Raw genomic sequence first — 24,529 nt, forward strand, 5'->3', positions numbered from 1 at the left:
GCAGCGCTAAAACATTTTTCTCCTGAATTATCATTCACTTTGTGGATATGGCGTGATTTTATTTCCTGTGCAGGGATTCCACCACCGCCTCAATCGTAAACTTAGAGTGACCTGCATTCGACAGTCTATGAACCTGCTGATGGAAACTGGTTAGCACTTGATGCGTACAACTTTTTTCCAATGTATTGAAAATTGAAAGGTTCGCAATAGCTCGCTTTACAAGCTTCGAGTGGGAAGGCTCATACGGGAAGAGCGTCTTTTGAGTCCTGGGACTGTACATCCAGCGCATATGATGATGGGACAAAAAAGTTAGTGACAAATCTAAAAACCTGATGCAATTTCCAAGCGATCCTTTATGAATGAAACATAGATCAGTGGAGCGGGACTGAAACACCTGAAAGATGTCACAAATGGCACTAGTGAGGCAGTCACCTGGTCCGAAATTTAAAAGAATAAGAAAGTCGTCCACATATTTGAAGATACGGGAAACTTGGTCATCATTTAAAATTGTACATACAGAGTTGTCAAATTTTGCTAGGTCCTTACATAAAATAGGCGTCACGCAGGACTCGATGCACACTCCGTTTTTCTGCAAAAACAATTTGCCGTCGACATACACACAAGTAGCCTCAAGATAAAACGTTAATATTTTCAGGAAATTTTTCGTCGAAAGGCAGCAACTACTTTGAAAGACCATCTCCCCATTGCTTTCATTAAGTTCCTTAACCTTCACAAACAGTTCACGATGGGGAATGAAGTAATAGAGCTCCTCTATGTCCACCGAGAACGCTGAGTTCGCTGTCAAATCTGCGGACTTCAAGACCTCGATCACCTCCCTGGAACTGTCAAAGGACCAGCAATGACCAGGGTCTTCAAGGAACCTTCTAGGAGTCTCCCGACTAATTTCTTCCAGGAACCTGTCTCCGTGACGACGGTTCGCATTGGGTACTCAAGCTTGTGGGTTTTCACCGTAAGAAAGCAGAAAACACATTACCCTTACTCTTCTTGACGGCCCTCTTCAAAGACTCAAGGTTCAGCCGCTTTAAAAGCTTCAATGGCTTCGTTCTCACCCTTGGTGGCTTCTCGTTCACCACCTTGAAATTCTTAGTGATGGCGTAGCTAGCCTTCTTATTAAACGAGGCATTTGGGAGGACAAAATCCCACCTTCTTTGTCCGATTGCAGAATGCTGAGGCTATGGTTCACGAGGAAACGTACCACAGGACGTAGAAATTTATCAGTAGGGCAATGACTTGAACTGGACTTCATGAGGTGGTCAAGTCCCTCTGAGAGGCACCTCTCCTTCTCTTCGACAGGTTGTAATCTGATTCACTCACGAAGAACCGCTTTATAATTGCATTAGGTTTTGAGTTTGTCGCTAACTTTTTTGTCCCATCATCATATCTGCTGGGTGTACAGTCCTAGGACTCAAAGGCGCTCCTCCTGTTTGAGTCTTCCATCTCGAAGCTTGTAAAGCGAGCTTTTGCGAACCTTTGCATTTCCAATGCATTGGAAAAAAGTTGTAAGCATCAAGTGCTAACCTGTTTTCATCCGCAGGTGGATAGACTGTCAAATGCAGGCTACTCTCAGATTACGATTGAGGCGGTGGCGGCATCCCTGCACAGGACAAAGAAGCAGGTTGGCAGACAGCGTAAGCAGTGTGAAGAGAGGAACCAAGTAGTTGTTATGCCATACTTACATGGCGTTTCACACAACCCTAAAAAGGTCGCGGCGAGAAATGCCATCATGCTCGTTTTTTCAGCGCCTTGCATTTTGGCCAACATATGCGCGCGTTGCGCGACATGGGGCAGGAAGGTACAGGTGTGGTACTGCGCATATCAACAGATTCAGCAGGTGTGACATGTGCATTGTTTACAGTATTCCCTATACCTACGGCAAAGAATATGTGGGGCAGTCGGGCAGGTGTGTTAATGATAGGATGCGCGAGCACGCCAATTTATTCCCTACGGGCGCGGTTGGCAATGTGCCAATACATTGCAAGACGTGCGGTTGCGCCCCTCTACCCAGCAACGTTTCGGTGACTGGAAGTACTAAAACACAGAAAGAGCGTGAAATTATTGAAGCGCTTCAGATCTACAAACTTTGGCCTGATAAGTGTGTGAGCGCGCCGTCTGTGTTTTTGAATGACAAAGAGCTCCAGTTTCTTGACAATGATTGTAGCAGGTAGTTATGGGTGCCTTTCGATGCGATTGCTGTAGTTGCTACGCATGCTCATATCGGTTTGTTGTTCGCGTTTTCTTCGAATTAAGGTCGGTTGACAGTCCAGCATCCTTCCTGTTCCTGTCTCTGTATTTTTGTATCGGTTTCTTCTGCTTTCTTCTGGTGCTGCTGGCATTTCCTTAACTAGAACTACGTACCAACTTGCCCAAGCCACCCTAATGAACTATTTTTAAGAGCAGTTGCTTGCAGCGCTCAAAGATTAGTGCTGGTCGCTCTTTAGAATACTCTGAGCACTTGGACGAGCACATAACATAGGACAGAGGTGTGGAGACGTACTTGGGCCTGCAGTTGTTGCACTCCTCGGACATGAATGCCCCGAGGGCATACCATAGGCTGTTGTACAAGTGGCTGCATGATCCAGGCGGTTCTTTGGGCGGAGTAGCCACAGCCAAGTTGAGTCGGTTGATGACGAACAGTAGCACAGCAACCGCCACGTAGGCAGAAAGCAGGCACAGCCACACCTCCCACGAAAGAGGCCGCAAGAAGCTAAACAAGCTGAACACGCTGAGCGACTCTGCCTCGGGCCGCCGCGCCAGCACCGCCAGGCCAGACTTCATGAACGGCTCACTGAAGTACACGGCGCGGCTTCGTTCAGCCGTGATGGTCAGTGGTGCCACGGCAATGTCAGCTTCCTGCACATTCGTAGGCTTTTGTCATAGCACAAGCTTGCATTTTTTTCTGTTTTAATACTAGGTTAGTTGTTACGACATTTCGCTAATAGAACTATATATGCCTACAGTTTCCTGTAATATATTGTAACTGAAACACTGAAAACAAAAACCTGTTCGATGCTGCTATAGTCGAGTCGTTAAAGCTATACAAGAAGCCTCCAAACGCTGTGCGTCGTCGTATCTGGTTCTTTTCTAGAGTCAGTAAGTAAAACTATTGCCCTGAAGCACACTTGTGTTGTTGTGCATTTAATCCGCATTGCGAAAAAAAAATTGCCTTTCGCGATTATGGACGTTATTAGAGCTCAGGAGTTATAACACCTGAGCCCGTTTAGCGGCTGAAATTACGAACGCGGTAGACTTACCTTTCTCAGGATCTCACCAATCATGCCATTCCATCCGGACTGTGCCGACTTGTCTCGAGCGCCGTATTTATTGTCCTTGACCATATGAATACTGTACTCTCGGCCCATTGCACGCATCAGCTTGATGATAAGGTCTTTGCAATAGCCTTCCAGGTTGTCCTCGTCATTACTGGTGTCGTTGGCGTTCTTGTACATGAGAAAGGGCGGCTCCTGCATATTTGCACTCTCGCATTTTCGTTCATCGCTCCACGTTGTCGACACTCACCAGTATGCTCGTGACCACAAGTCTCTTCTCAGTAGGTTCAGCCCACGTCGGCGGATAGCCCCTGGGGTCGGGCTGTTTTATGAATCCAGTTGCTTGGGACCAATAGCCAATCTACGCAAATAAATATATGGAAGCCCATTACTATTTAAAGCTTCTTCAAGCTATCACAGATAGCTTTCGTGAAATATACAGTAATAGCAACAACACCAAGAACCGCAAATGCGGAAGGGTGGCGCAGGTAAAATCTCTGGCGTGACCGTGTGTAACTCCCTCATCGAGGGGTGTTGTGCCCGCCACTTCCTTTTAAACAGCAATGCTGGTTGCTTTGAACGGCATTGTAGCCTCGACGCCGTTTGATATACAGCGCCTGTTTCGTGCTTGAGAGGTTGAAGGCATGAAAACAACGCAGTCAAGAACGTCACTGAAAGGTGCGGCCTCACTGGAGCAAGAGTGCATAGCGGAAATAAATCTAAAAAGAAATCTAAAAGAGAAGACAATGAAACACTTGCGCAGGACGGAGATAGATTTGGATTCGGGAGATCAAGTTTCACGCCCTCCACTGTCGGGGGGATTACCCCTTGGTAAATCCGGAGGCAGACCATTCGTCGACTCCCACCTCTACATTGCAAAGAATCGTTGGGAGACAGCGCAGTTTAATATAGAAGATACTCCACTCACTCACTCTCATCAGAGGACAATATATAAGCCTACTTATGTCTCCTTCACTTACTCACCCACAACACACAGGGACTAGATGAGACTTACGAGGACATCGCGCCTGTCCTCGTAAGTCTCTTCTAGTCCCTGTGTGTTTTGTGCGAGTAAGTGAAGGATGAATTTGTTCCAACTAGGCCGAATTGCAGTTTTGCTACTTATGTCTATTTGTTTATTTGTGTTGAGCCGTAAGTGAATTTAGCTTAGCCCTGAGTAGAAATCGAAATTTTCTTACAGGCTCGACTTCTATGAAGTTGAGGGTTTCGCACGTAACACTCAGCCAAAACCAAAGCGTAGCTTTTGCGCAAGAGCGTCAATCTCCAGGTAAATGCACCGGGATGCTGTATCTGATGAAACAGGGCGCCTGCCAAAATATGCGTCGTCAATATTCTCGTCGGCGAAACACAACAGACAGCCAGAAGTTGACGTCTTCCCGAGAACTAGACCAGCCAAAACGTTCTCTTCTTCACACCCAAAAGTGTATGTGCCGTAGCGGATCGTTCATTAATGATGGTATGTGTCATTACTCCGTCTCCCAAAGAAGCATCGTCTCGATGCTGTATATGAGGGCGAAAGTAGAACAAATAAGAAGGGTGCTATACAAGCGAAATAAATTTGCCGTAACGCGAAATAACAACCAGCTACTGTCAAACAAGGAATCAAATAAAAGTAGAGCAGCTCAGCACTAGTGCTGCGAAGACGAAGATGGCGTTCCCCTCACTCTCACCTCCCTATTTCTTTCTCTGTCTCTATTTATTTCTCTTCCTCAGCCTTTCTTTCTTCCTTTCTCTCTATATCTGTATCTCAGAGGACCTGGACAAACAACGACGTCTCGTCGCCAGGGCCAAGGAGGCAGCGAAGGCCAGAGGGTCCCTGGAATGAGGAGACCTTCCATCTACGGTAGAAGCGGGACTAGCACCGCGATACCGTTTCGTACAATAAACCTTTATTCCTCCCCTCTTTCTATCCCTTTCTCTAGCACTTTATATCTTTCTCTCTCTTTCTCTCCATATTTTAGATGCGAAGCAGCTTTTGCGCTGGGTTATGTCCGTAGTTCCATTGGCGACCGTCCGCTTTCTAAAAAACTGGCCGCGTATCTGCGTGCTTCGCTGCGAATGTCGTCTAAAGACGATAGAAGAGGCGCTGCGTGAGATATGGACGCCATCTGGCAATACGTCGGGAAACATGAGTGCTGTGTTGCGGGCTGGTAGTCCCGGCGCAGAAGCAGGCGAAAACTGGCGGTGACCAACGCGACCGGCGGGGACGCCAGCCAGCCCGATCACGCGGTTTGGCGCGAAGCGTTGAAGCAGAAGAAACGTCCGCACTCAACGAGTAATCTCCACACACTCTTTTATTTACACGTCGCCCGGGTAAAACAGGAATGCCAGAGCGGCGCCCCATGACATTCGTACAGTGCAATACAGAACCGAAACCGAAACACAACAATGAGCTCGTGCAGAGGGCACGGAGGAAGTCAAGTTTCAGCGCAGTGGCATTTTCAGCGCAGCTTAAGAAACTAGGGTTTTCATAATTACGTATGTATGCATTTTCTATTAAAGTAACACACCACCTAATATTTACCTAGTGATGTTGCGCCTCAGATATGCGTAATGTTTGCTTTTTGATCGACAATGTACACAAGTATGACCCTAGTCAGCCGTTCAATATGGCTGGCCCTTGGGTAAGTGGTTCAAATTTGGCCGAGTGGCTGAATCGAGTGACGTGCCGACAAACAGAAAGACAGACCAAAATTTCTCCGTTTAAGTATCCCAAGAAAGACTATCGTCTTTAATATCGTCTTTAAAGCTACCATAGCCATCTGTAACATATTGAGCGCGCGCTTGCGCCAAGGAGAAGTCTTCGCCTTCTTCGACCGCCTTGATGATGATACGTGCAGAGCACTTTAGGGGCCCGGGCTGCCGTATGCTGTCCTAGCTTGCCGTAACGCAGACAAAACCACGTGCACGCGCTAGCGCGTTTGGGCCTGTGTAAGGCGCTGGGTAAGACGCTGGGGCGTCTCCCCCTTACACTCACTCAGCAATCATGTGATGGCGTCGGCAAACAAGATTTTGCAGACGTGCGACGAACCAGCGCGTTGTATCCTAGTCAGAACGCGCTGGCAGGCGCTAGCGCGTTTGGGCCTGTGTAAGGGGCTGGGTAAGACGCTGTGGCCTCTCCCCCTTGCACTCTCTCAGCAATCACGTGATGGCGTCGGGGAACAAGATTCTGCAGACGAGCGATGAACCCGCGTGGCGTGCTCCAACAAGAGTTCAGAACGAGTAACAGCAACAGCAACTACAGTGAATTCATGGTGTTCTCCACATGAAAGGACGCGTTAACATCGGGCATGGTGCCCCTGATGAACGGAACTTTAAGTCGACCCATACGCCCCTTCGCATCCCCACATGGTTCCCTTTAGTGGGAGATGGTGAAATTTTGTTCTTACTGCTTTTCATTCTCTTTGTTTCTCTTACTTTCTATGGTACGTTTTACTCTCTCATCTCCTCCTTTCTCTCCTCCTTTCTCTCACTTCCCTTTCTCACCCCGTTGCTATACCCTATCGTACAAGGCTATGCTGTGCTCTGCTATAGCGTCCCTGGATAGCAGAGTTGTTAACACGCTCGCTTTCGGATGGTGTGTACACGGATTCGAATCTTGCCTCGCGAAGAAATTTTTTGCCTAGAACTTCTCTTTCTGTATCTTTATTTCTCTTTCTTTCTTTTTCTCTGTACTCGTCGTCTCGTCCATCAGAGTTATTGCATCCCGCGCGGGAGAAATCGGCGCTTGTGTTTTCGCAGCGAAACGGAAGATGAAGACGACGAGGAAGAAGAGAGCTCGTGCCGGTTCATGATGATGAGCTTTCTTGTTACACTGCACAATACGGCGAACTACAACAGCTTCGCTGTTAAAATAAGACACAACAAAACGAAAAAGAGAAAACAAAAAGATACACGCCAAGTTATGAATGTAATAAAGGTCACTCAAATGTCGAGTCACAGCGCGAAAAGTATGGCTTGAGTCTAGAAACATGCATGGCTTCAGTTTGTAGAAGCCGATAGGAGTCTCTTAGGGTGCCTTCTGGGAGACCGTCGTAAATAGATTCACTGAGACGCCGTACAATCTTGTTGGGGCCGAAGTGGCAGCGCAGCAGCTTTTCCGGATGGGGGTTCATGCCCAAACTTCATCGCCAGGATCGATTGAAGGTAAGTTCTCGATTACGAAGATTGTAGCGGCGTGCGTATGTGGCTTGGCGACACTGAGTACGGTATCGCGTGAGTTGACGGGCCTTCTCGGCGCGCTTGGCGAACAAGGCAGCATCCGTGTGATACATTCTCAGGTTGTCGGGAAGCAGCGTGGCGTCAAGCATCGTGGTAACTTACTGGCCGTGGACTAATCAAAAGGGCTGAATACGGTACTTTCTTAACATGCAGTATTATATGCAAATGTGACATAAGGAAGGATGTCATCCCAGTTTTTGTGGTCAATGTCTACATACATTTACAGCATATCCGCGATCATCTGGTTAAGGTGTTCAGTCAATTCATATGTTTGGGGATGTTAAGCCGTTGCTTTGCGTTCTGAAGTGCCACTGAGCCTCAGGACTTCCTGTAGCATCTCTGCAGTGAATGCCGTCCCACGATCAACAACGGCTGGCGCTCAGTGGCGAAGGACGATGTTGTGATTGAAGAAATGGGCGACGTCTGCTGCGTTAGCATTTGGCACTGCCTTTGTTTCGCAATAGCGGGTTAGGTAATCGGTGGCGACCACAATCCATCGATTTTCGGACGAAGATGTAAGGAATGATCCATGCAAGTCTATACCAATCTGGTGAAATGGTGCCTTCGGTGTGGTTATGGGTTGTAACAATCCTGCTGGTTGCACAGGTGGAGTTTTGCGTCGTTGCCAGTCGTGACATGTGCGAACACACTCTCTTCGCGGGACGTAGCCAATAGTAAGAGTGGTGAATTCGTTCCAATGTGCGTGTGTAGCCTAGGTGTCCGGACGGCGGTTTGTCGTGACAGGCGCGTAAAATGTGGCCACGAAGCGCGGTTGGCGCAACCAACGAATATGAGGCTTGCGTGTGATTTTATAAAGCACTCCATTCCGGAAGCGAAACGAGGCTAGCAAGCGTTTTCGAGGAACACTGGATGTGCGCCCTTGCAAGTAGTCAATGAGCGAGCTGAGCTCCAAGTCGTCACGCAGTCGCTGAGCCAAGCTGGTGGCTGAAACGGTCAATGTTGGCATTTCCGACGGTGCAGGTGAAAGAAAGACACCGTCGGCGTGTTTCCACCCAGACTTGTGAATGATGGTGACGTCAAATCCTTGGAGACGAAGGCTCCACCGTGCCAGACGACCTGAGAAATTTTTGAGATTCGCGAGGCAGCAAAGAGAACGGTGGTCGCCGACTACCCTGAATGGGCGGCCGTACAAGTATGGCCAGAACTTTGTTATGGCTCAGACGACAGCTGGGCATCGCAGAATAGTTCTTCTCAGGAGCTGGTAACGTTCGGCTCGCATAGGCAATTACACGTTCTACGCCATTATGCCACTGAACCAAGACGGCTCCTTGTCCGATGTTGCTGGCGTCTGTGTTCAACTCCGTGTCAGCGTTTCCGTCAAAGTGTTGTTATTGTTGCTGTTGCTGTTCCTCAGACACTTGGCGACCGAGTAGTAGTAGTAGTAGTAGTGTCCTCTACTGCATGGCTCATACCCACTCTGGGGGATTGCCCAAGAATGCATCGTATGAAACTTTTTTAAAAAAGTATTTTGAGTATTGAATGTTGATGCCAATAAAAAAGAATAAATAAATAAATAAATAAATAAGAGTAATAATAAAGAAACGTACGCAACAACGAAAGAGTGCAATAACAGTTTTTCAAACATTCAGATCAGACGCTTTAATCGTTGTCCCTAATAGGAATTAGAATAAAAATAATAATGAGAAGCACAATGATAATAAAAATATTATTAAAACATCTTTTTCGATTATAATATTACTTATACAAGCGGGAATTTAAAGTCGTATTCGTTTTGTTTCGTGAAGGTATCTATACACACGGCATCAAACGCATTCCTGTGGCTGAAGCCCAGATTTAAAGCACCGAAGGTAAACACATTGTCAATTGTGAAGTTCAGCCCCAGGTTAGCGAATGGGACCGAGTACAGACCAGCCAAAACGTTCTCTTCTTCGCACCCAAACGTGTACGTGCCATAGCGGATTATTCATAAATGATGGTATGTGTCAACACCAGTAATCAATAAACGCGATGCAATAAACCACCACTCGCCAGCAAGTACTGCGGGGGTGATGGGGTGAAGAGCGTTATACATTCCTAGACACCTTGTGTGCGTGAGTGGAGAGGGGTATGGAAATGTCACAGCAAAAGCATGCATGTCACATAGACAATTAACTCTTGCAAAGTGCTCGAGTCTTGTCGTGAAATAAAGGAAGAGTGTCACGCACTTCCTAACGCAATATATAACGTCAGGTCATAAAAGTACAATATAACGCCAGGTCATGAAAGTACCATGGAATCAACGAGGTCGCGCACGCCAAGAGTACTTTAAATGGTAGCCTTATTTGATTTTCTTATGCCGAGCACACTAATAATTATAAGGGTAAGCACCTTTTGCATCTTGTGTCGCGCCGTGAGTTCCATAACGTCCACTGTGTAGCCGACACGCTGACCTTGTTCGTCGAACATAATCTGCCCAGTGGTGCCGTTGACAGAGGTCTGCGCCAAAAGAGAAACATTGTTTAGTAGTGGGATGACAGCGCGTTAGTATATCGAGGTGCTTGAGTTATGGTGATCGTCGTCAGCCTAACTTATGTCCAGGACAAAGGCCGCTCCCAATGACGTCCAACGCACGCTTCACGTAAAGGACTCCGCAACGAAATTCAGCCCATGTTACCAATACATATTTGCTTAAACTGTTCATCACAAACTTCACGAGTTACATTCTGAGCGATCATTATGTTAATGCTCGAAAATCAGGTTACGCATGAAAAACCAAGTTAAGCAAAAAGTCAGTTTCGCCGCAAGGGCGAAGCAATGAATGCGATAGCAAGAAAAGCGGCCCGTGATGAACGCGATGCTACGCTGCAAAAACATCTACCCCCCCGGCAGCAACTACCCCGCGAGCAGACAAAGGAAGGGCAGGGTTCTCCCTGCGCAAATACTAGAAGACGCGAGCGAGCTGGCCGACGACTTTTAAATGCACCCGTTGCGCTCCTCGCGCTCCTCGCGCCATCTCGCTGGTAATGAAGAAACGCTTATAAGCGTCTGCCGTCTCGGAGGACTGCAAACGGTAGAGGGTGTGTATATAACGCTAACCGCTAGCTACCTGAGGGATCTGCGCTTTGTGGAGTAGTGCTTAGCGCACCACGCTGCGAGGTGAGAGGTCGCTGGTTCGATTCCGCGCTTCGGAAGCATTTTTCTGATTTATTTTTATTTGAGATATTGATGTATATATTCATGCATATACGCAGCATGACGGCGACGGCGACGGCAAAACCAGCCGATTCTGTCCATATAATTGCTATCGTAATAAAAGGCTCGCAGACCATGGGACACTAAAATTAGTACAACTTATCAAAGTGAAAAGCAGTATGTTTCATTCAGACTCTCCTCAAGACTCGAGACAACGAAACATTGCTAAAATTCAAATATTTTGGGAACAAATTGAGCAAAACCATATCTAAATAAAATGAAAAAGATTTCAGAAGAATTTTCGACAGTGATTGCCTACGATAAAGTGACGTCGTCTGGAAAAAATGAAATACCATGTCGAATAGAAAGCCAATATCAGAAACTGTCGACTGCATGGTAATCGATAACGTATTGCTAAGAATCGAGAAACTTGTGAACAGTGTCAGTGACTTTTTTCTACAGATATATACTCTGATATACTTCCTTGGTACTACTGAGGCGTCCAAAAATTACCACAGTCTTTCTTTTTTCAGCCTACTTCTGTTTCTGAGGTGACAACTCGTTTCGCGGGTCTGAAGAACAGTCATAGTTGTGACGCCAACGGATTAGTAATTAAGCATGTTAAGTACGCACTTGATCTTGTCACCCCTGAGATTACACACATTTAACAGATACATTCCAAGTGGTGTTTTCACAACCAATATGCTTGTGGCTAAGCTAACAGTAATACAAAAGAAGGTAACAAAAACAAGTTTTCAAACTACCACAGTGTATCGATTCTGCGAGCTTTTTGGAAAGTTATTAATACTCGCATTGAAAGCGTTAGTAAAAATTTTATCTCCTATCTAACTGACAGTTGGGTCAGGAGAAATCGCTGCTCAGAAGAGGCACTCCTGCTAAAGATTATATGAGATAACATCTAAAATAATACGCTAGGACTATATTTAGGTTTCAGCAAAGCCTTCGATCGTGTCATTCTACTACAAAAAAAAAAAAGATCGATTCCGGGGAGTATTCCTTATGTAGACGGAATATAGCGAAGTAGGGAGTCCTACAAGAGAGCAGTTCCTGTTGCTTTCCAACAAACGACATAACAAAAATAAACACCAGCTGTCAGTTAATTATCTACGCCGATGGTAGTACAGTGTTCCCAATGGAAAAGATTTGTCCAACATTCAAACCGAAGCAAGTACGTTTTGGCTGAAGCTTGGTGAGTAAAGCGAAACGAACAGCCTAGTATTGAACGGAACAAAAACTAAGTGTATTGTATATAGTGCGCCATGACCACTGCCTGCGCTGCCCCAGGACCTTTAAGGGGCACTGACACAAAATTTCGCGGCCGAGATAGCCTGTGGGATCGATTCCCGTGAACATGCGTATATCATCTGCAAAATATCAACAGCGAACAGAGCTTTGAAGGTATTTTAAATTAATTTTCAAGTTTGCGTGAGCAGTCGACACCCTCGCGCTATGGACACCCTCAAAGGTGACCCTCTGTGACCTCCCACTTCTCTCACCTCACCACGCTGCAACAAGTTATGATGACATCATAGCCGCCATATTTTTTTTGACGCGTTCGCTCCAGCAGCCTACTTCTCAGTGGCTGCTCGCAAACCGCGCGGAAGTGCGTCACAATTCTGTGTGCTGACGTGATCGAGTGCAGCACCCGCTAGGTGGTGATAGTTGCACCCAGAGGCTTGTCGTTTTTGAAACCAAAACTGACACTGGTCGGTAATGAGGAGCCTGTAATTAATTATCTATCGCGCGCTACAGCAAACGATGTGCCGTGTTACGACTAACAGGCCCCCAGCAACATATTGCAGCAAAAAAATGCCAGGTCAAAATTTTTGTATCAGTAAACCGATAGGTCCATACACTGTTCGTATTGAAAAATGTGCTAAAATATTTCGCATTACCTTTAACGAACACATGTAATGGAATTGACAAGTGATAGCTGTGACGTCAAAATTAAGTAAATGTAGCATTACTCAACCGTCATCGACATATGCTGCCAGTTGCAATAGACGTCAGACTGGAGTTTCCAAGACGCGTGGCGCCACCTGTCGGATAAGTATTGGGTAGTACAAAGACCGACACCGTCGCACAGTTTGCTGTGGGACCAGGTGCAACTAGTGACTGCGAAACAATGATTGAGCTTAATATCGCGTGTGTTTGCGCATTTAACACTCAGAACGAGAGCTGTGAATTTCTCTCCGCTAGTCGGACGCGCCACTGAACTGTCATGAAGTGCTTGATGGATCACTCGCCAGAACAACGGCGAAAACAACAGTAGACGAGACCGCTCCGCACGCTACGAAGAAACGCCGCAATCGACGCTACTGTTGCGTTGTGAATTGCCACGGACATAAAAGACCGAATAACGACGTTCAGTTTTACCGATTTCCATAGCTGTCGTACGAAGAAAGGCGAGAGCACTGGATACGGGCCGTTGCGAGCGTGTTGGGTAAGCGAAGTACCCGCGTTCTCCACTGCCGGTCGCATGCGAAAATGTGATAATGTGGCTCTGCTGTTAATTTGCGTAGCCCTGATGGAGAACCATGGTAACCTTGACCATGAAGCTCAGCGAAGGCTCTGACCACGGTGCGTGCCGTGTAACACGAAGTGCGCAGCTAGAGGCAGACTGAAGACGTGATACGCACACCGCGACAACCTATAATCGGAGTTCGTCGTCACCACACAGCATCGCGGACGTACGTTTTGAAGGCTCAGAGTTCTGGTTCTAACTAGCTAACACGTGTGTCATACAAGTAAATCGCAAAATGTTGGTCGTGACCACTTTCATGTTTGTTTTGCCCGTAGCCTCCGCGATTGCCGTAGCTATCTCGGAGGCCATGGTTTTACCTTTGGTTGTACCCCGCGAAAGTGGACATGCACGTATCCCCATTTGCAGCATATACAAACGGAAGACGACCATCAAGAGACCATTTGAGGATGCGTAATAAAACAGTCAATTGCCCAGGAATCGAGAGATGAATTAAGGGAGAATGCAACTGAAAAAACGAAAATCGCCGGGGCCATCCGTCTCTGATAAAGCAACTTTTGTAGCACTGATCGTAAAATATATAGTTAAGTAAATTGATCGTGTATGTACTTCATCGCTTTGGCATTACGTATATACCCGATTTTAACGCATTTAGGCGCTAGAGAACGGATGTCGGAGGGCTTGCCTCGAATTCGATGTCATGCGATGCTCGCTTGTACTTGCGAGTTGCAGCGCGCCGGAATAACTAAAACTTCTTTTGCAATGTACTCGCAGTTCGCTTTGAGGAGCTTCCTACGTTTCTGAAGCGTGGATTGACGGAAGAAGTTTTCCAGGCCCTTGATCTTGAGCAAACCGCGCCTCGACGCCAACGAAAGAGTGGGGGTTCTGTTGTTACATATGCACATTCGCTTGCGGACGGCTCTCTTTGTACTACCCAGATAGCGCCAAAGCTGCGATGAGGGCGCTGGTGGCGGTGTATTTCGTAGCGCCGCCTGGGCAGAGTCTGACGTCTATAAGAAGATTACTATACGACGTCCTCTTTAACTCTCACTTCTATGCTGGTATGTGGCAAAACTACAGTAGTTAATACATCGAAAATGAGAATATCGAAATTGAGCGAAACTGGGCCAGCCGATCTTTTCCGCTAAACTATTGCTAATTAATGTTGGCTAGCGTTAGTATGGCTTATGTTGTCTAAATATTAGCTAAATGGTTGCTGATGTTGGTTATCAGCTGTTGTAAAACCAACCTTATGTTCATACAAACCAATCTCTCCTACCACGAAAGCTGACCTTTTTCAGGAGCTCAATGATGGCCTGTCCGTGCTTGTAGGGCACGAGCGGCGAGCTGTAGCACTGTGAGCTCTGGCCTGAGGTGGCGTCCTGGTAGAGCTCAATGCCCACCTCGGGCCTCTCGCGCGACAGTCGCGTCAGCGTATCGCTTACCACAAGTGTCGCGTCGTACGCCAGGGCCTCTTCTTCCTGCATACGCGAAAGCAGTCAACAACACCAAGTTAGTTCGCCCTGATATGCATTCAGTTCGCGAGGAACGGTTGGTCGGAGGGAATAAAAGCCTTTTATTTTTATTTTTGCATTTCCCCCTTAACCTTAGCGCCAGCATACGTTAGCATGACGTCACGGCCCCATAAGTATACCTTTAAACACGAAAGTGTTTTATGCCTGAGGCCCGTGTACATAGATTTAGGTGCACGTTAGAGAACCCCAGGTGGTCGAAATTTCCGGAGCCCTCCACTACGGCGTCTCTCATAATCATATCGTGGTTTTGGGACGTTAGACCCCAGATATAACAGTGTTTTATGCCGGTGTCCACCAAGTACATCCGTTACGGATATGACGTTGATAAAATGGACGCCAACGGGTGAGAAAGAAAAAAAAAACATGAAAAAGATGCACCGCTGGGAATCGAGCCCACGACCTTTCGGCCGCGGCGGTAAGCGCCCGACGGTCAACCGACTAAGCTACCTTCTTATTTTTTTGTCTTTATTGCAGAATGTAACATTCAAACATAAACAAATACATCCCCACTAAGCTTCAAGCTTAGTGTTATGGCTTCACGAATAGTATGCCACGTGCCACACACGCTTAAAATGGTTTCAGATGACACAGGTCGTCCATAATATTGAGTAGTTCATCATCGTAGCAAAGTTTTGCAAACACTTCTCGCAACTTGCACATTTGTTCAATAAAATAAATACGAACTGGCCGAGTATCTAAATCACAATGCCTAACTGCTATGCGGCTTCGCCATACACTGTGCAAGCCAAGGAGAAAGGACATATCGTATTTTAAAAGTCCCTGTTATATTGCTAAGAACCGAATCGCGCGTGGTGTAAGTGGGAATTCCTTCTTAAGTGTTCTTTGGAGAACATCCCAAATTAAAAAGGCGTCCCAGCAATCGATAAAGACGTGCTCTACCGACTCTGGTTTTTGACAAAGTAAGCAGTTGGATCCCCACGGTAAAAAGTCACCTCTTTGCTCTAGCCATGTTTTAACCGGCAGCGTATCAGAGTGTAACTTAAAAAAGAACGTTTTAACTCCGGCTGGTACGATCATTTTTTTAACTCTCTTCAGAACGTCTTCTCTTTGGCCTCCACTATACGTGGATCGATACAAAGGAACTGGAAAAACACTTTCAATCAAATCTCTCGTCAAGCGCTTTCGAGTGACATTAGAAAGATAATCCAAACTAAATCTGGCACTGAGAAATCGAAAAGTCGAAACAACTTCTCGCAGAAAGCCACTGACACCATAACGGAGCTCATCATTTGAAGTAACAATAAAGTTTGGCAAAGCTGATGCAAGCCTGATTTGAAGGAATGTCCGTAAAAATGGGTCGCACTGGTCACGTAGAAAAAGAAACTTTGAAACAACTTGCCTCAAGAATAGGTGCGGTAAGGCCAATCGTCCTCTTTTTAGTCTTAGAAAAGGTTGTTGCGGCTTGTTCGTTCATACTGGGACTGCCACGCGAAAACTGCCAATAGCCTATGAATCCTCTGAATATTGATCCTGGTGCATGGTAGTACTTGCAACAAGTAGACCAACCGCAATACCAAGAAGACGTTGCGTATACGCAGATGCTAGACACTGCACGAACGCGCCTTAAATCTTTCACACCTTCTCTCTCGCACATTCTCTCTCTCTTGGCGGCGTAGGTAGGCAGGGCGGAGCGGGGCGGTGCCGCCGTCTGTGAGAGGTGAAAAGAAGTAATGCGTCACGATCGACACTTACTAGCGCTTACTCCGAGATTGCGCGCGATATCGGAGGTCATGGTTAAAGCGTCTAGATACCAGCGAGGGACACTGACCGCGCTGGCGTCGCCGAGGCACCCTAGACGCAGTTACGTTCTTTGCCTTTCGCTTCGTGTTAGCGTGCGCCGGCTCATCGGAGTAGTGTAGCTTCCACATGCACCGCCGCCGCCGCCGACTGATTCGATTGCGAGAGCACCGGCTAACAAAACTGCTGCAATATGCGTTGCAGAAAGGACACAATTTCGACGGTCGAATGTCGTGCCTTGGTGGAGCGAGACAGAGGTCAGCGGGACGCGCGCATTTGCGGCTCAAGCTACGAACCTCTGCCTCCCGTGTTGCTGAAGCGCAGTATGGTAGTGTATGCATGAGCACAGGCGTCGGTGAACCATTACTAGAAAGCGAACACCGTGCCGTTTCTCTCTTTAATTGACGACGTTTTGAAGAAGTGTATATGGGGTACCAATGTAGATTTAAGCTTGTTGATGTCATGTTTACGCAGGATTCACGATTCGCTGTGTCCAAATATGTGTTCACAATTTCAGCTACCACAACAGTTTCATCGTGATCATGGGCGTTAGTCGTCTTGATGGAGACATGTCACTAGGCGTCAGCATGGGTGCATACACGTCAAACGGTGCTATAGCTACCAAACACGAATAGACATTGTACAAGCTCTCATATACAATAAGCACTACTTCTGTGACAGCACTACTGCTGTGATACTATACAATAAGCACTACTTCTGTGAAAACACGTTTCACTTTCGTGTTATACCGATTCCTATGACGGAGGGATCAGTCATGTTTTTTCCTAATTTGGACCATTATCGTTGTGAAAGTTTGCAAGGCATGCTAGTTTGAACATTTAGTCCTTTCTGTAGGTAGTGCAAACGTTAATTGTTGATAAAATGTGAAGTATTCTCAAGTAGATGCCACGCAAATATTACGACGCTGACATCAATTAAAACGATAACTTGAAGCCTGTCTTTAGCTTTGGTGTTTTTTCTAGCTTACGAAAACCTCACTCGCAGCTAGACTGACATTTCTCGCAATCTTGCGCTGTGAAGTTATGTGTGTGCGTGTTTGTTCCCCTCTCTTTCTCTCTTAACTTCTTTACTCTTTCAATCTCCCCCATCCCTTCCCCCTGTACAGGGTAGCATACCCGTTATGCCAAACTGGTTAACATCCCTGTCTTTCCTGTCTCTCGTTTTCTCGTCCTCCCCCCCCCCCCTTAAAGCTAAAATATATTGGCCGATTCCGCTTAACTTGTCGTGTCGCTATAGCTGTATGTTCAGGAATGTCTTGTGACACAAGGTATCACAACGGCTTGCGCTGCATTCAGTGGCTGCTCACCGTGATGCCCTCGGAGGAGCTGTAGTACGAGTCCCTGCTGGCCGCCCTCACGGCGCTGTGGTGGCCATTGGCATCATCGTGAAGAATGCGCAGTGCCATGACTTTGCTTAAGTCATACACTTGGGTGTCCTTCCAGTCATCGGGCAGCGTCTGCATGCGTGATCATTGCAATGAAACAGTGGCAGCAGTTCACTGTTTTAACGACCTGTATGCCTCTAACCGTAATAGGGGATTCGCTGGAAATCACGCGGCTACAACAACCTGAAACAGAACTGCGAGTTTTAAAGGGGCACTGACACAAAATTTCGCGGCCGAGATAGCCTGCGGGATCGATTCCCGTGAACATGCGTATATCAGCTGCAAAATATCAACAGCGAATATAGCTTGGAAGGTATTTTTAAATGAATTTTGAAGTTTGCGTGAGCGATCGACATCCTCGCTCTATTGACACCCTCAAAGGGGACTCTGGGGACCCGCTGCTTCCGTCACGTGACCACGCTGCAACAAGTTATGATGACGTCATAGCCGCCTTGTTTTTTTGCCGCGTTTGCTCCGGCAGCTTACTTGTCGGCGGCTGCTCGCGAACCGTACGGAAGCGCGTCACAGTTCTGTGTGCTGACGTGTTCGAGCGCTCCACCCGCTAGGTGGTGATAGTTGCACCTGGAGGCTTGTCGTTTTTGAAGCCGAAACTGACACTGGTCGGTAATGAGGAGCCTGTAATTAATGAGGAGCTTGTCGCGCGCTGCAGCAAATGATGTGCCGTGTTATGACTAACAGGCCCCCAGCAACACATTGCAGCAAAAAAACGCCGAGGCCAAAATTTTTGTGTGAGTACCCCTTTAACGCGAACATCAATATTGTCATCATCTCCAGCCTATGTTTATGCCATATGACCGTCCAGAATTGATATCTGAGATATCTTCGCAAAGTTTGGAGCCATAGACAACACTAAAATTACTCGCTGCAGCGGCCGCGTTTCCTGATTGAGTGAGCTGTTAGCCTTACTTCGTATAACATTCTACTCTGTTGCTTTCGCATGCATTGCTTCGGCCTTGCGGCGAAACTGTGACATTCTTTTACAAGGAAGCTATATGGACACACAAGGTGTCTTTTTTGCCGTCGCCGTCATGTTCCGTATGGTCTAAATTGATAACATCGCCCGCGGGTTGTATGTTTTATGTGCGAGCGAAAGCGTGAAAGCGCTGCCGACGAACGCTGCTCCAGCAGGGATGAAACAAGCCGGCCGTCTCCATCGCGCGAAAGGCGCATGAGGGGGGTAGGGGGGCTGCTTGGCTCTGGAGAAAATTCGTACTTTGACCAGCCTGGCGTGGTCGCACACAGTCGCGCGAACCGTAGCTTTACTGGGGATAGGCCGACGGCACGTATACCTTACGTTTTGTGTTCCCATCACAGTTTCCATTGAAGTCATAGACAGCGCAAAGGCCACCTCGCGTGCTGCAGCAGCGGCGTTTCCTTACGCCAGCGTTTGCTTTGAGTTACACCAGGTCTCATACAAAGGAGTGAGCTTCTAGCCTTACTTAGCATAGCATTCCGATCTATTACGATCCCATTCATTGCTTCGCCCTTGTGGCGAAACTATGACTTTCCCTCCGCTGCTGTCTCATGGCGAGGAAATGCAGAAGCGAGAACAAATAACAAGTGAAATGTGCAGAACGACAATGCTGCGGCAAGAAGTACGCAGAATGAAGACAACAACGTGTCTACAAAGATCACCATACATGAGAAATTGCGAGCGCCGCAGTTACCGAGGCTAACACGCCTAGCCTCTTAATGACTTTTAGACAGCCATCGAAGACTTCAATAGTGCGTATTTGTTCTTCGTTCCTTTTATAGCACAGCTCCTAGGCGCCCGTTCCTGCGTCGAGGGTAGGCACGCCGCGTCTATCGTGACCGCGAGAACGAACACAGCGTAAGATGAAAGCGAACGCGGACAAGACGCCAAAAGGGCGAGGAAGAAATCAAAGTGCCGCTAAAGACTACAAGATGGCGGCAGAATAGCGCGCATCGTATGGAGCATACAGTTTCCTATAAGTACACCCAAGGGAACTCTGGCGCTAGTGCCTATGGGAACCTAAATGCATGGCGCTTCAGCCAGCACAGGAATGATGGGTAGTACACGGATTTGTCAAATCTTCGTTCTTTCGGCTCCTTTTGGATCTGTGTGGCCTGCATTTGCTTTGTCGCAAGACGAAGTTCAGCAAACGTTCAGCTGTTCCCCTTCACCACTTCACTTTTTTAGGCTCACCAATTCAAATCTGGTCAGGAAGTCAACAACGATCCATTATTTTACCCGAAACAAAACCAAAACACAGCAATAAACAAAATAAGTGCGTTCCGAGCCTGCAAGCACAAAGACTAGGCAAATCCGCGCACTATACCCATCATTCCCATGGTGGTTGAACGATCGCAGCTCCAGTGTTCCCTCTAGTTAATATTGGAAAACTATGGTATAGAGGGGCTGGACGTCGGTGGCGGCTGCTGTTTACCGCGCCAACACGCGCGTTTTCGCGAACTCCAGATTAGCGAGGAAGTCGCGCCGCGCTTCGCTCCATTAGCTCACTTGGCGCGCGAGACGATTGTCCGCGCCAGCCGATATTGGGTGTGAGGCCCAGCCATGGAAAAGCCGGCGCACCATCGGCGTGACGTGCTAGGCAGGATCACGTGGTCACAGCGGGTGCGTCATCTGCTTCGGGGGTGTCGGAGCGAGCTGAAAATGACATTTACTTCAACGCAATAAGCAGTCGCTCTCGCTGCAGGCGTCCCATATGGTAGGCCAGTTCTCGGTGCCGTAGTGCAGGACGTGCGCAACGGAGCCCGGTGTCAGCCCTCATGTGCGCAAGCTAAGACGCTGCGCGAAGCTTCGATTGCGAACCTTAGGACTGGTAAACAGCTACCGGCTAAAATACATACGTGCAGCTATCATTGCCGCGATGAAGATTTCTGCTTCGGCGTGGAGCTCCGATGTTCGGTGAGTAGCAGAAAGCGCTCACTGAGACGCTCTCCCGCGCACGCTGCCCGGACGCTTTTGTGCACAAAGTGGCCCATATGTTTCTCACCTTCATATCGCCCCCAAAATTAGGTTTACTTAACCTAATTTCTGTTCAATTTGGCTTATCCCAAACCCGTTTGTCTTCTACGGAATCATATGTATTCTTGTCGAAAAGTTGCCACGAGTGTTGCGTTACAGACACGATTTTGCCACCAAGGTTGCTGGAGAACTTGCCAAAGAATGTTGCGCATTAGACATTTCTATTGTCCTCTCTACACAATGTTGTCACCCAGCTTTGCAGCTGCAGGCTGCAATGACTTGGCTCTCTTTCACCGCGATGCCTAACTCATGCGTGTCTTTGTCCAGTGGCGTCGTTTGGACAACTAGGCCAGCGTACGTTGCTATGCGATATTTGTTCACCTTCGCGTTGCACAATACCGCATGTTTCGCCTTGTAGACTGCTTCCTCTTTCTAATAGCATTCGTGAAGTATTTGATCTAAAGAAGTCTTGACGCAAGTTGACCGGAGTGGAAAGGGAGCGGCAGTAGGAATCACGTTAAAGAAGGAGGAACGTCATGTTTGTCTTAGCACCAACCCATAATTTACTGGAATAAGAAAAAGATAAGCGATAAACAAAGAGTTGATACAGAGAGAAAAAGAAAAGGCGCCTTCCTCGTCAGTTTTCTCAGCCCGTGGATACTCACGTATCGCGCGTAGAGGAAGGTGTAATAGGCTCTCCGCTTCCCGTACGCGTACTGCACAATCCGTCGTGCCGTCTCGAGGCTGCAGTCGAGCAGCACGAACTTGTCCACGTCCCACTGCTCGTTCTCGCGCTCCTGGAGGAATTCGAAGGCAGCCTTCTCGCCGCGTATTCGCCGCACGTGTTGCACCTCCAGTGGGTAGTCAGCGGGCAGCGCAGCCAGTATCTCTTGCAGCCTGTCTAAACCTGCAAGGTATGAAGTTGCGGAACGCACGAAGATAAGCGTGAGCACTGGCGGATTCAGAGGGGGGCCTAAAAACACCCGGAAAACATGACCGCACCGCCGAAAGCGGTTTCCGCCTACCTCGAATCTATATCAAATGGGCGTCGTGCACTATGTAGCTGGTTAGCTCCTTGCTGGTGCTTCTATTTGATTTAGATTCATGTCCTGAAGTTTCCTCAGCAAAGTAGTTCGTGTCCATTCGGCACTATTTCCGAGAACCATACTCAGATAATCACCAGTGCAGATATAGGCTTAGCGAGTATGGCGACGGGCGCTTCCCGAATCTCGGAGAACACAGATTACGCGTTTCCTTGTTTTTTTTTTTAATTTTCCATAGCGGATGCCAAGTGACGACGGTGATTTGTTTATAACCTGTTTCATTATATAACGCAAGCCAGACAAACATGCCTTGGAACTGTCTGAATGTTCCCATTTGTGGCAGTGATGGCGAGCTTATTATTTTCTACATCGTGCATACGCACTAAGAGCTACGCGGCAGTGTTTTCAACCGTAGGGTAATTACCCTACTTGTAGGGTATTTTCGGAATTTGTCGGGTAGCGTGGGGTAGTAGGGCGGTAATACGATTTTCTTATCAGACGTAGGGTAATTTCTATTTTTCTGTCGTCATCGATCAGCGAAAAATGTAGACAATCGAAGCAACATCTCCGAGGGCAACATTCCTAAAGAAATCCGGAAACTGAGCCTTTCTTTGAATAAAACAGGAACTGCATGCTTTATATCACATGTCACCAGCATAGGGCAGAGACAAAAGGTAATAAGTCACCCATACTATGCGAGCATTGTTGCTTTTTGCCATGGATGCTTTTTCCCTCCCAGTCGTCTCCCATTCGTTCGTTGCGGGGAGGGACTTTTAAATTTTGCGACGGCGGTCGGTTGCAGTAATTACGGCCTCATAAAACACGAAAACTGACCATCCGCGTTAACGTGAGGGATGCAGAAAATCATTATCATATAACGACGTCACTTCGTGACGTCATCGCGCCGTCACAGATCGCCAGAATTTGTGACTTCGTCATTTGACATCACATAGTGTGACGTCAAATGATCACTTCATCACTTGGTCATAGGTGGGCCGATCCCGGAGGCAGGCGAGGTGCACAAAGCTTGCAATGCCTCCGATCCCGTAGGCGGTGCAAAACCACGCTGGGTGCAGAAATCATTAGAGGGACAACGGATTGCGAAGGAAACGAAGATGGCTTTCGCCTTCGAGTCATTTTTGTCGAATGAATAAGGGAGCATTCGACTTTTTTCGATTATTATTATTATTATTATTATTATTATTGTTATTGTTATTATTATTATTATTATTATTATTATTATTATTATTATTATTATTATTATTATTATTATTATTATTATTATTATTATTATTATTATTATTATTATTATTGGTGGTGGTACTGGTAGTAGTAGCAGTTCTTGTTGCTGTTGTTGTTGTAGCAGTACATTTGGGCCGAATCTTGTCTAGCAGAATTAAGGTTCTCTTGCTATATAAAAAAAAAGCTTATAAATCCGCAGCCTAACTTTCTGCGCCTTACCGCACATTAACCTTATCTTTCCTTTTTTTTTGCTTTCTACCTACTTTCCCGCCCCCCATCCTCCTGTCGCATTTTACTTATTTCTATCGCCGACCTGTTTACCTTTCCAATGTTGTTCCTAAAACCCAAGGCTACATGTAGGCTAGTGCCCTAACATACAACCGAGTGTATATCTTCACATTCACTTAAAACATGCTCCGTCGTTTCCTTACCTTCCCCACGCCATGTGCATTTCTCTTCTTTACTGAATCTCGCGTTATAACTCTGCATTCTAAGGCAACCCGACCTCGCTTCAAGCAGCAAACGCTTCCCCTTGAATTGTCATGAAACGTATTCTTGCTAGTTTCGTCTTTCGGTAGTCAGTCAGAGCCGGTTTTGTTTCTGACGAATCCTCTGCGCCTGTCTGATTTTTCGCTTAACGCTCTTTGTTTTGCACTGGTAGCCGTATACTTGCTGACGAGTTATTTTTCCCAACCGTGAGTCACCGCTCTTCCCATACAAATACCATGCTACTTAGTCTCTCTTCCTATTGAGGAGTCGTAAGTTGGACGTAGGGTCTTCGGGCATGAAGAGCATGGTGTGTGGCCAGCGTTGTGCTGCAGTCTTCACCGTAGAAACACTTGCCGACGAGGTCGTCCGCAGGAGTGTTCTTTTTGCAGTTCGACTCATGACGACCTTGAAGTCATCGTCCGATGACTCGAAGTCCTCCGAGTACAATAGGCAAGTCCTCAATAGGCAAGTTCTCTCTGTGCTTCTCGAGGAAACCGCGCCGAATGAGATCAATGACGTGAGGTTAAATTCACGGAAGAATGTCCTTGCCGTAGACGTTCTGCACCGTAGTGCGCTGCAAAGCCTGCGGAACATAACGGTAATCGACATAGTGAAAGTTCGATCAATGATCACTACATGTTGTAACGGCCCTGTTGGCGTCGTTTTATGACGTCGATCTTTCCATCCCACCTGATGACCTGCCAATATTAATAAAGCCAACTACAAAAGGCACTCTCATCACGCGCATCACAAGACTTGGCAGTTCACGTTGCTTGAGGCTTGTGTTTGAGTGAGACAGCCTTCCCTCACACGTCAAAGTTGGCCACGTTCGCCACTCAATCCGTCCTTACGTGCCGAAGCCACTGCAATGCTACAACTGCTTCAAGATAAAACACGTAAA

At 47.2% G+C, this 24,529-nt stretch overlaps 1 protein-coding gene across 1 annotated transcript in view; it reads right to left on the minus strand.

Moving 5' to 3' along the window:
* The window catches only part of LOC119381056 (glutamate receptor 3), a 105,153-nt gene that overhangs the window by 50,843 nt on the left and 29,781 nt on the right, over positions 1-24,529 (minus strand). The window contains 7 exon segments of the mRNA XM_049412206.1: positions 2,516-2,871; positions 3,273-3,482; positions 3,538-3,648; positions 9,879-9,986; positions 14,478-14,666; positions 17,806-17,955; positions 21,520-21,761. Of these exon segments, the coding sequence (XP_049268163.1) occupies positions 2,516-2,871; positions 3,273-3,482; positions 3,538-3,648; positions 9,879-9,986; positions 14,478-14,666; positions 17,806-17,955; positions 21,520-21,761 (1,366 nt within the window).

The sequence above is a fragment of the Rhipicephalus sanguineus genome, chromosome 2 (genome assembly GCF_013339695.2).
Source record: "Rhipicephalus sanguineus isolate Rsan-2018 chromosome 2, BIME_Rsan_1.4, whole genome shotgun sequence".
NCBI classification, from domain to species: domain Eukaryota; kingdom Metazoa; phylum Arthropoda; class Arachnida; order Ixodida; family Ixodidae; genus Rhipicephalus; species Rhipicephalus sanguineus.